We start from the raw sequence: 12,494 nt of genomic DNA, 5'->3' as shown, positions 1-12,494 counted from the left end.
CTATGACTCTGTCATACAGTACACGCTTTTAGTTTTTGTTGCCCTAGGCTACCTGGATAAAATTCTTGCTCGCTAGCCTAACTTCCATTCGTGGGCAACATTAGCTAGTTAACATTAGCCTTCTACATATTGAACTAACATCCTCTCAGGCCAGGGGCACAACAATGTATGAATTAATGGTTGGATCAGAGTCACCGTTATAATTATTGGCCAGTACGGAGAAGGAAGTAAAATAACAAGTCCAACTCCGTATCTCAAACCACGGCTAATTTAGGAAAGGGACAATTTTAGCTAGCTGGCTAGTTAGCCACTGAAGGACATCAACCTAATGAGATGCAACAATTCAAGTTGTTTCTGTCGATGACGTATTGCTCTCCATGGGATTTGATAGGAGTGACGCCAAATCCAAGATGGCTTCACCTTGACACTTGTTGTGGTGCGCACTAGGACCATTCACAGTTGAGCTTGCTCAGTTTAGCTCAACGCTGATTGGCTAATTTTGTATACTTTTACCTTGGGTAATGTTACCCTGTTCTTTGGTAATGTTACCCTGGCCTTGGGTAATGTTACTCTGGCCTTGGGAAACGTTACCCTGACCTTTGGTAATGTTACCCTGGTCTTGGTTAATGTTACCCTGGCCTTGGGTAATGTTACCCTGGTCTTTGGTAATGTTACCCTGGCCCTGGGTAATGTTACCCTGGCCTTTGGTAATGTTACCCTGGCCTTGGGTAATGTTACCCTGGTCTTTGGTAATGTTACCCTGGCCTTGGGTAATGTTACCCTGACCTTTGGTAATGTTACTCTGGCCTTGGGTAATGTTACCCTGGCCTTGGGTAATGTTACCCTGGTCTTGGGTAATGTTACCCTGACCTTTGGTAATGTTACCCTGGCCTTGGGTAATGTTACCCTGGTCTTTGGTAATGTTACCCTGGCCTTTGGTAATGTTACCCTGGTCTTTGGTAATGTTACCCTGGCCTTTGGCTATGTTACCCTGACCTTGGGTAATGTTACCCTGGCCTTGGTTAATGTTACCCTGGTCTTTGGTTATGTGACCCTGGCCTTGGGTAATGTGACCCTGGCCTTGGGTAATGTGACCCTGGCCTTGGGTAATGTTACCCTGGCCTTGGGTAATGTTATCCTGGCCTTGGGTAATGTTACCCTGGTCTTTGGCTATGTTACGCTGGCCTTGGGTAATGTGACCCTGGCCTTGGGTAATGTGACCCTGGCCTTGGGTAATGTGACCCTGGCCTTGGGTAATGTTACCCTGGCCTTGGGTAATGTTACCCTGTTCTTTGGCTATGTTACCCTGGCCTTGGGTAATGTACCCTGTTCTTTGGCTATGTTACCCTGGCCTTGGGTAATGTTACCCTGACCTTGGGTATTGTTACCCTGGCCTTGGGTAGTTACACTGGCCTTGGGTAATATTACCCTGGTCTTTGCTTACGCTGTCTTTTCTCCAGTTGCAAGTTTTGTCACATTCACTCCAGCAACATACCACCCTGCATCCCACTGCTGGTTGACCTCTGAATCTAAGCAGGGTCGGCCCTGGTTATTCCCTGTATGGGAGACCAGATGTAGCTGGAAGTGGAGAAATAATCATGTATTTTCATATATAATATCTTCATGGTTTAGTTTTTTGGGGGGTTGATGTGAAGCAGGTGCTCAGTGTAAAGTTTCAGTCTGGTACAACCAGGCTAACATTCAAGGTGTGTGGCAAATTGATCAGCTTTCAATTCATATATAATATCTTCATGGTTTAGTTTTTTGGGGGTTGATGTGAAGCAGGTGCTCAGTGTAAAGTTTCAGTCTGGTACAACCAGGCTAACATTCAAGGTGTGTGGCAAATTGATCAGCTTTCAATTCATATATAATATCTTCATGGTTTAGTTTTTTTGGGGGTTGATGTGAAGCAGGTGCTCAGTGTAAAGTTTCAGTCTGGTACAACCAGGCTAACATTCAAGGTGTGTGGCAAATTGATCAGCTTTCAATTCATATATAATATCTTCATGGTTTAGTTTTTTTGGGGGTTGATGTGAAGCAGGTGCTCAGTGTAAAGTTTCAGTCTGGTACAACCAGGCTAACATTCAAGGTGTGTGGCAAATTGATCAGCTTTCAATTCATATATAATATCTTCATGGTTTAGTTTTTTTGGGGGTTGATGTGAAGCAGGTGCTCAGTGTAAAGTTTCAGTCTGGTACAACCAGGCTAACATTCAAGGTGTGTGGCAAATTGATCAGCTTTCAATTCATATATAGATTACTTTATTATCATACATTTCCATGGCATTGAAACATGTAGTCGTGGTTACAAATGCTTTCCAGGACACTTTTCTTGTAAGACACGTTCAAATACTAATTATTTAATGTGGATGAGTTACTTATGGTTCAAAATACTTTACAAAGAGTCTTTCATTTAATTTAGCTATATACACACACACACTCACACATACATAGTACATACATTTGATTTTGTCGGTTTACTTTTCTTTTTCAAATAAAACTTTGAAAAGTGTTGATCAGCTGGTACAGTACGCCGAGGTGGGGTGGGGGGGGGGGGCTGAGAGACAACAGTAAGCCGAAGGGGGGCGGGCTGAGAGACAAGGCGCACCTTTGGGAGATTTGACCTTTGACCTGTTGGGAGCAAACGGATATGGACGCAACATTAGAGCCACAGCAAAGGCTGCTGGGAGTTACAGCACACCTCTCTCTAGTCTACATCTATACGTATCTATCCCAATCTGTTCATCCTGGATTAACTAGCTACTAGCTATCCTGTTCATCCTGGGTTAACTAGCTACTAGCTATCCTGTTCATCTTGTGTTAACTAGCTACTAGCTATCCTGATCATCCTGTGTTAACTAGCTACTAGCTATCCTGTTCATCCTGGGTTAACTAGCTACTAGCTATCCTGTTCATCTTGTGTTAACTAGCTACTAGCTATCCTGTTCATCCTGGGTTAACTAGCTACTAGCTATCCTGTTCATCCTGGGTTAACCAGCTACTAGCTATCCTGATCATCCTGGGTTAACCAGCTACTAGCTATCCTGTTCATCCTGGGTTAACTAGTTACTAGCTATGCTGTTCATCATGGGTTAACTAGTTACTAGCTATGCTGTTCATCCTGGGTTAACTAGTTACTAGCTATGCTGTTCATCATGGGTTAACTAGTTACTAGCTATGCTGTTCATCCTGGGTTAACTAGTTACTAGCTATGCTGTTCATCATGGGTTAACTAGTTACTAGCTATGCTGTTCATCCTGGGTTAACTAGCTACTAGCTATCCTGTTCATCTTGTGTTAACTAGCTACTAGCTATCCTGTTCATCCTGGGTTAACTAGCTACTAGCTATCCTGATCATCCTGGATTAACTAGCTAGTAGCTATGCTGTTCATCCTGGGTTAACTAGCTACTAGCTATCCTGTTCATCTTGGATTAACTAGCTACTAGCTATCCTGTTCATCCTGGGTTAACTAGCTACTAGCTATCCTGTTCATCTTGTGTTAACTAGCTACTAGCTATCCTGTTCATCCTGGGTTAACTAGTTAGTAGCTATCCTGTTCATCTTGGGTTAACTAGCTACTAGCTATCCTGTTCATCTTGGATTAACTAGCTACTAGCTATCCTGTTCATCTTGTGTTAACTAGCTACTAGCTATCCTGTTCATCTTGTGTTAACCAGCTACTAGCTATCCTGATCATCCTGTGTTAACCAGCTACTAGCTATCCTGATCATCCTGGGTTAACCAGCTACTAGCTATCCTGTTCATCTTGGATTAACTAGCTACTAGCTATCCTGTTCATCTTGTGTTAACTAGCTACTAGCTATCCTGTTCATCCTGGGTTAACTAGTTACTAGCTATGCTGTTCATCCTGGGTTAACCAGCTACTAGCTATCCTGTTCATCTTGGATTAACTAGCTACTAGCTATCCTGTTCATCTTGTGTTAACTAGCTACTAGCTATCCTGTTCATCTTGGATTAACTAGCTACTAGCTATCCTGTTCATCTTGTGTTAACTAGCTACTAGCTATCCTGTTCATCCTGGGTTAACTAGTTACTAGCTATGCTGTTCATCCTGGGTTAACTAGCTACTAGCTATCCTGATCATCCTCGGTTAACTAGCTACTAGCTATCCTGATCATCCTCAGTTAACTAGCTACTAGCTATCCTGATCATCCTGGGTTAACTAGCTACTAGCTATCCTGTTCATCTTGGGTTAACTATTTACTAGCTATCCTGTTCATCTTGGGTTAACTATTTACTAGCTATCCTGTTCATCTTGGATTAACTAGCTACTAGCTATCCTGTTCATCTTGGATTAACTAGCTACTAGCTATCCTGTTCATCTTGGATTAACTAGCTAGTAGCTATCCTGTTCATCCTGGGTTAACTAGCTACTAGCTATCCTGATCATCCTGGGTTAACTAGCTAGTAGCTATCCTGTTCATCTTGTGTTAACTAGCTACTAGCTATCCTGTAATCAAACCTCCCCCTACATCCCCCCCAATCTGTTCATCCTGCCTCCCTCTCCAAGGTTCACCCATTCTGACTATTGAAAAGGTTATATTAACTTCCATACATCCTACTGTAAACACAGCAACAAAAAAATCAGTTGTACGTTCACTTCCTTATCCTCTATGTTCTCCTGTGATAACCAGAGGTCTTCTACTACGGGGAGTATCGGAGGGCAAAACACAGGGTAGGTTGTGGTTTGGAGAGTAAACAGATGGGCTGCTGGTGGGACCCAGAGTTTAGTGGTGTTCTAGGGGGTGGGGAGGTCGGGGGCAAGATGGGATGAAGGGTTGGATGACGCAACAGTGAAGGTGGGAGGAGCTGATGATGGAGGAGGAGACTGTTTTGTTTGGGCTTTACCTCAGGCTCAGAGGTCAGGGGTCAGACGTGCAAACGGCCAATCAGATCAGCCCGTGAAGGCCTGGAAGTGTGAGTCTGAAACAGGAAGCACAGCAAGTAAGAAGAGTGACACAGGGGGGGGGAATGCCAGGTTTTTACCTAGATGGAGTACAACGACTGACCAAAAGTTGCATGGTCCAGTCGCTTCGGGGATAACTTTAGAAATTGAGCTAAAGTCACTTCTGTCCGTAGCTGTACCCCATCTAGCCAAAACCAAAAGACCAGAACAAAATAATAAATACATCTAGGGGAATCTTAGAACTTAATCAGAGCCTGTATTCACAAAGTGTCTCAGAGTAAAAGTGCTGATCTAGGATCAGTGTTTGGCCCCTTAACGTTCTAATTAATAACACGGGGGACCTGATCCTAGACACTTTGCCTCTTAAAAAGGTATTCTATCCAGGCTGTATCACAACCGATCGTGATTGGGAGTCCCATAGGGCGGCGCATAATTGGCCCAGCGTCGTCCGGGTTCGTCCGGGTGTAGTCCGTCATTGTAAATAAGACTTTGTTCTTAAAACTGACTTGCCTACGTTAAATAAAGGTTAAATAAATAAAATCATTTAAAAGTTGATTATTATGAGGCTGCTAGATTTCCCTACATGGCTCTCTTCATTCTTCGTCTCTTTTTCACCAGATTAACAAATCTGGTTTTGGAGTATAGCTGATACTGGTTGTGATTGGTGTGAATCTTGACAAGCAACCAAAGCCTACTACATTATAGATAGGCTCTAGGTCAAAAGCTATACACCAAATGTTAGATGAGATTGGTCTAACGGATGTGTGGAGACTTTTCAAATCCTGCCAATAGAGATTACACATGTTATTCTAATCTGCATAAATCAAACTGCAGGATTGACTTATTTCTGGTTCAAATCAAATCAAAGTTTCTTTGTCACGTGTGCCGTTCACCTTACAGTGAAATGCATTACTTACTAACCAATAGTGTGCAAAAAAAGGTATGTTCCCCCGGATCACCACTGATTTAGTTCAGAAATGTACTATTGGGTCTGCCCATATCTCCAATCCCGCCCCAGTTTCATTCCAGCTTCCTTATTTCCAATCCAAATCCCCCAGAGGTTCAATTGGCAATGTAAAAATTCTGTACTATCCGAGTCCTGCTGCAGATGTTTATTCAGGTGATTGATAATGATGACACTGATTCGTTATCATCTTTGAGGCTAAATCTTATCATACCCACTATTGTGGTTCCAGACCCAACTGATTTGTACAAAATAGGCAGTCCTACTTTGTCAGGAGATTGTTAGAGGTACTGCAGTATTGTTAAAGATCAAGATGCTCTAGTGGTGACATTAGATCCCGAAAGACTGCAACAATTGTCTTTTGGAGAGGCATTCGCTGACTGGGTCAGACTTATTTACTCAGCCCCTCAAGCAGGTGTTCCTATAAACGGCACAGTATTGCATCCCTTCCTCATAGGTAGAGGCACAAAACAAGGGTGTCCTCAATCTCCCCTCTTATTTGCTTTGGTTATGAAACTAGCAGAGTTTATCCTCTGTCTCAAGGCTCATTTAGATATTTAATCCCTTCAGTTACTTTTCTGGTTATAAGATTAATTTTTGGGAAACAAACCCTCTTGGAAAATAAGAAACTCTGATGATTTAGCTGGTTCTGTTCCAGCTGTCACGTTCAAATACCTGGGATTTGTTTTACATGTATTTTTATTTTTATGAGCTATTGAAAATTAATATCAATCATGTGTTTAAAACTATTAAGAAATACCTTCAATGCTTGGAATAATTAGCATTATTTAAAGGAATGTACTTCCCAGAATGCTCTATCCACTGCAAATGTTGCCCAACTCCATCCCTGTTTTTTAGGACGTTTTTTTAGAATGCTACATGGTTTTATTTTGTATGTTTGTGTGGAAGAATAAGCATTTAAACTAAAAAAAATCGACAGTTGCATGTACAAAGAGGAGAATTAGCATAATTTCATATATTACCATTGGGCCTCACAAATGAGATCTATTGTTGATTGGATAAAGAATGATGATAACTCCTCCTTCTTCTTAGATCTGCAGGCAATTGGTTCCAAATAAGTCTCGTTCTTTGACCTACCTACCATTTATTTGTAATGTAAATGCAATTAAGGGTTTAAAGGAGGATCTTATAATTAAAAACACCCTGAAATCTTGGAATCGAGTACGGAAGCATTTTGGAATAAAGAATTACCATTCTTCTCTGTCACCAATTGTGAATAATCCTGACTTTGTACTATCCTGTCTGTATATGGGCTTTCAAAGTTGGAATGATGCTGGTATTCTCAAGATGTTCTTTTTGATAATTAAGTATTGAAATCCTTCCAACAACTCCAAACAGAATTTTTTTTCACCTTTATTTAACCAGGTAAGCTAGTTGAGAACAAGTTCTCATTTACAACTGTGACCTGGCTAAGATAAAGCAAAGCAGTGCGACAGAAACAACAACACAGAGTTACACATGGAATATACAAGCGTACAGTCAATAAAGTCTATATACAGTGTGTGCAAATGGCGTGAGGAGGTAAGGCAATAAATAGGCCATAGTAGCAAAGTAATTACAATATAGCAGATTAACACTGGAGTGATAGATGAGCAGATGATGATAAAGCAGATGATGGTGTGTAAGTAGTGATACTGGTGTGCAAAAGAGCAGCAAAGTAAATAAAAACAATATGTGGATGAGGAAGGTAGATTGGGTGGGCTATTTACAGATGGATATTTAATATATACAAATGGGTATTTCAATTACAGGTTGTAATGCAACAAAATAGGAAAAACGCCAAGGGGGTGAATACTTTTGCAAGGCACTGTACAAGGCCCTCCCCCCACCTTTGGCAAGTCAGATTATGACTCTATACTCCTCCTTCCGGTTTACAAACAAAAGCTCAAACAGGAAGTACCCGTGATGCGCTCCTTAGGGAAACGGTCGGCTGAAGCAGAGGCTGCAGGACTGCGCTGACTGGAATATGCGCCGGGATTCCACTTATAGCATCGACGAGCAAACCACCTCCATCAACGGCTTTATCAGGAAATAGATCGACCGACATCGCCCCCACAGTGAAGGTTTGCTGCTTCACAAATCATAAACCCTGGATTAAGACTGAGGTGAGCGCTAAGCTAAAGGACAGAGCTACCGCTCACAAGGCTATCGTAGCCAACCCCGAGGCTACGGCTGACGACACAAACGCATAAAGGAAGTCGATCTATGACCTCCGCAGAGCCATCAAACCGGCAAAAGGGATCAGAACAAGGTGCCATTCTATTATACCGGCTCCAATGCTTGACGCATGTGAAAGGGGCTACAGTACAGTGAGGACTACAAAGGAAGCTCTAGCCATGATCTGCCCAATCTGCATTGCCATTGGCTAGTTCTGACTGGTTAATCACTTTGTTTTTGTCATGATTTGTATTACAGACGCTTCGACAAAAAACAACAAAGTGCCCTGCGAGAGGGAAGGCGTATTTTCTTCTGTTGAAGCCATTCTGTTGTTGATTTACTTCTGTGTTTTTGGTTCGTTGTCCTGTTGCATCACCCAACATCTATTGAGCTTCAATTGGCGGACAGATAGCCTATGCAAAAATGTCTTGATTCACTTTTTTCCGTCGATGATAGCAAGCTGTCCAGGCCCTGAGGCAGCAAAGCAGCCCCAAACCATGATGTTCTCTTCACTGCTGGGATGATGAGGTTTTGATGTTGGTGTGCTGTGCTGTGCCTTTTTTTCTCTACACATAGTGTTATATGTTCCTTCCAAACAACTCAACTGTAGTTTCATCTGTCCACAGAATATTTTCGCCAGTAGCGTTGTGGAACATCCAGGTGTACTTTTGCAAACGTGAAGCAATGTTTCTTTTGGACAACAGTGGCTTCTTCTGTGGTGTCCTTCCATGAACACCATTCTTGTTTAGTGTTTTACGTACCGTAGACTCGTCAACAGAGATATTAGCATGTTCCAGAGATTTCTGTAAGTCTTTAGCTGACACTCTAGGATTCTTCTTAACCTCATTGAGCATTATGCGCTGTGCTCTTGCAGTCATATTTGCAGGGCGGCCACTCCTAGGGAGAGTAGCAACAGTGCTGAACTTTCTCCATTTATAGACCATTTGTTTTACCGTAGACTGATGAACATCAAGGCTTTTAGAGATACTTTTGTAACCCTTTCCAGCTTTCTGCAAGTCAACAATTCTAAAACTTAGATCATCTGAGATCTCTTTTGTTGGAGGCATGGTTCACATCAGGCAATGCATCTTGTGAATTTCAAACTCAACTTTTGTGAGTGTTTTTTTATAGGGCAAGGCAGCTCTAACCAACATCTCCAATCTCGTCTCATTGATTGGACTCCAGGTTAGCTGACTCCTGACTCCAATTAGCTTTTGGAGAAGTCATTAGCCTAGGGGTTCACATACTTTTTCCAACCTGAATGTTTAAATGATGTATTCAATATAGACAAGAAAAATACAATCATGTGTGTGTTATTAGTTTAAACCTGTTGAGGATGGGGGCGCTGTTGAGACTATTTATGCTAATCGTGTAATTTTTTAAACGGCTTCCCACAAAATCCTTGATCGTACAATATGCATATTATTATTATTATTGGATAGAAAACAGTCTATAGTTTCTATAGGAGTTGAAATTTTGTCTCTAAGTGGAACAGAGCCCATTCTACAGCAATTTCCCTGACATGGAGTCAGATTTCAGAAATTTTGGCCACTGTTCTGGAGTCAGTTAAAAGGGCACTGTTATTGCTATGACTATACGGACACTGCTTACGTCTTCCCCTGGATGCCTTTACGTGATGACGATTTCAATGGGGTCGATTGCGCGTTCACAGGCACTATAAATTAAAAAACCCTGTAGCTAGCAAGTCTTTTCTTGGTGCGTAACGCGCGTGGAGGACACCGACCCGCTCCTGTTCCAAGCGTTAGTTTAGCCTGTTATATTTCTCCGGTCATCTTTTTACTCGTTATAGGAGTTAAAAACATCATAAGGTAGTTAATTCAAAGCGTTTTATAGCAATTTATATCCGTTTAGTGCGATTTTGGGACATTTATTTCTTTAACGCTGTGAATAGCTGGGCACGCTTTCAGTTCATCCCGAACGCAGTTGGCATTTCCACATGGCAAGAGGACAGCTTTCCACCAAAAGACGATTACTCCCAAGAAAGGATCCTTTGCCCAAGATACTGATGGAAGAACAGCTCAAAGTAGGACATTTTTATTATGATAAATCGTGTTTCTGTCGAAACATTTTAGTGGCTTAGGACGCCATGTTTTTTGACGTAGCTTCGCTTGGCGCAAACTGTATTGAAAAGTAAGGATAAATTAAAAAATGTAATTCCGCAATTGTATTAAGAATTAAATTGTCTATCAATCCCTGTCCACCCTATATTTTTTAGTCACGTTTATGAGTATTTATGTATAAGAGTAGATCACTGTCTAAGTGGCGCAAGGACATTTTCTGACCAGCTGAGCTACATTTCACATTGTCTAACCATGATTTTGGTGGCTAAATATAAACATTTTCGATCAAACTCTATATGGATTGTGTAATATGATGTTACAGGAGTGTCATCTGAAGAATTCTGAGAAGGTTAGTGAAAAAATTAATATATTTTGGCGATGTTGACTTTTATCGCTCACTTTGGCTAGAATCAATGCTGGGCTGCTATGTGCTATGTGCTATGCTAATATAACGATTTATTGTGTTTTCGCTGTAAGACACTTAGAAAATCTGAAATATTGTCTGTATTCACAGGATCTGTGTCTTTCGATTCGTGTATGCTGTGTATTTTTACGAAATGTTTGATGATTAGTAAGTAGGTAAACACGTTGCTCTAAGTAGTTTTTCTATTCCATTTGTGACGGTGGGTGCAATTGTAACCTATGCCATCTACCTGAAATATGCACTTTTTTCTAACAAAACCTATCCCATACCATAAATATGTTATCAGACTGTCATCTAATGAGTTTTTTTCTTGGTTAGGGGCTATAAATATCTTAGTTTAGCCGAATTGGTGATGGCTACTGGTGTTGGTGGACAAATAAAAGATGGTGGATTATGCTAATGTGTTTTTAGGTAATAGATGTACATCTTTACATATTGTGTCTTCCCTGTAAAACATTTTAAAAATCGGACATGTTGACTGGATTCACAAGATCTGTGTCTTTCATTAGCTGTATTGGACTTTAATGTGTGAAAGTTAAATATTAAAAAAAAAAAAAAAAATTGAATTTCGCGGCACTGGTTTTTCAGTGGGGGTGGGGGGGGAGTGCCGCTAGCGGCACACTCATCCTAGACAGGTTAAGCACAATATGTTTGTCTATTGTTGTAACTTAGATGAAGATCAGATCAAATTTGATGACCAATTTATGCAGAAATCCAGGTAAATCCAAAGGGTTCACATACTTTTTCTTGCCACTGTATTTAAAAGGTCTTGCTCACATCGGCTACAGAGCGGAACAGCTGGTGTTGCCTCGAAGCATTAAAAGGCATTTAGCCCATCTGGTAGGCTCGCGTCACTGAGCAGCTCACGGCTGGGTTTCTCTTTGTAGTCCATAATAGTTTGCAAGCCCTGCCACATCCGATGAGTGTCCGAGCCAGTGTAGAGCCAATGTAGTAGGATTCAATCTTAGTATTGATGCTTTGCCTGATTGATGCTTCATCTGAGGGCATAGCGGGATTTCCAATAAGCGTCCAGATTAGTGTAACCTTTAGCTCAGTTCGTAATCCGTCAGCTTCTGGTTGAGATATGTACACTACCGTTCAAAAGTTTGGGGTCACTTAGAAATGTCCTTGTTGTTGAAAGAAAGCACACTTTTTGTCCACTAAAATAACATCAAATTGATCAGAAATACAGTGTAGACATTGTTAATGTTGTAAATGAATATTGTAGCTGGAAACGTTTCTGGAAACGGCAGATTTTTTTATGGAATATTTACATAGGCGTACAGAGGTCCATTATCAGCAACCATCACTCCTGTGCTTTAATGGCACGTTGTGTTAGCTAATCAAAGTTGCTAATTTTAAAAGGCTAATTGATCATTAGAAAAACATTTTGCAGAAGGCCAGCATCTGGGAGTCGCCTCTTCACTGTTGATGTTGAGACTGGTGTTTTGCGGGTACTATTTAATGAAGCTGACAGTTAAGGACTTGTTAGGCGTCTGTTTCTCAAACTAGACACTCTAATGTACTTGTCCTCTTGCTCAGTTGTGCACCGGGGCCTCCCACTCCTCTTTCTATTCTGGTTAGAGCCAGTTTGCTCTGTTCTGTGAAGGGAGTAGTACACAGCGTTGTACGAGATCTTCAGTTTATTGGCAATTTCTCGTATGGAATAGCCTTCATTTCTCAGAACAAGAATAGACTGACGAGTTTCAGGAGAAAGTTCTTTGTTTCTAGCCATTTTGAGCCTGTAATCAAACCCACAAATGCTGATGCTCCAGATACTCAACTAGTCTAAAGAAGGCCAGGTGTATTGCTTCTTTAATCAACACAACAGTTTTCAGCTGTGCTAACAAAATTGCAAAAGGGGTTTTCTAATGATCAATTAGCCTTTTAAAATGATAAACTTGGATTAGCTAACAACGT

General features: G+C 41.2%; 1 protein-coding gene across 1 annotated transcript in view; it reads right to left on the bottom strand.

The window, feature by feature from the left end:
* Window positions 1-2,244: 2,244 nt before the first annotated feature.
* The window catches only part of LOC129843054 (dnaJ homolog subfamily B member 6-like), a 41,925-nt gene continuing 31,675 nt past the window's right edge, over window positions 2,245-12,494 (bottom strand). Inside the window, exons 10-11 of the mRNA XM_055911803.1 lie at window positions 4,870-4,944; window positions 2,245-2,630 (exon numbers count right to left, since the gene is read on the bottom strand). Coding sequence (XP_055767778.1) covers window positions 4,916-4,944 — 29 coding nt within the window. The 3' untranslated portion in view covers window positions 2,245-2,630; window positions 4,870-4,915. The remainder of the gene's footprint in view (window positions 2,631-4,869; window positions 4,945-12,494) is intronic.

Source organism: Salvelinus fontinalis, unplaced genomic scaffold, assembly GCF_029448725.1.
Source record: "Salvelinus fontinalis isolate EN_2023a unplaced genomic scaffold, ASM2944872v1 scaffold_0096, whole genome shotgun sequence".
Classification (NCBI taxonomy): domain Eukaryota; kingdom Metazoa; phylum Chordata; class Actinopteri; order Salmoniformes; family Salmonidae; genus Salvelinus; species Salvelinus fontinalis.
The sequence above is the reverse complement of the archived record's forward strand: the minus strand, read 5'-3'. Positions and strand labels throughout refer to the sequence as shown.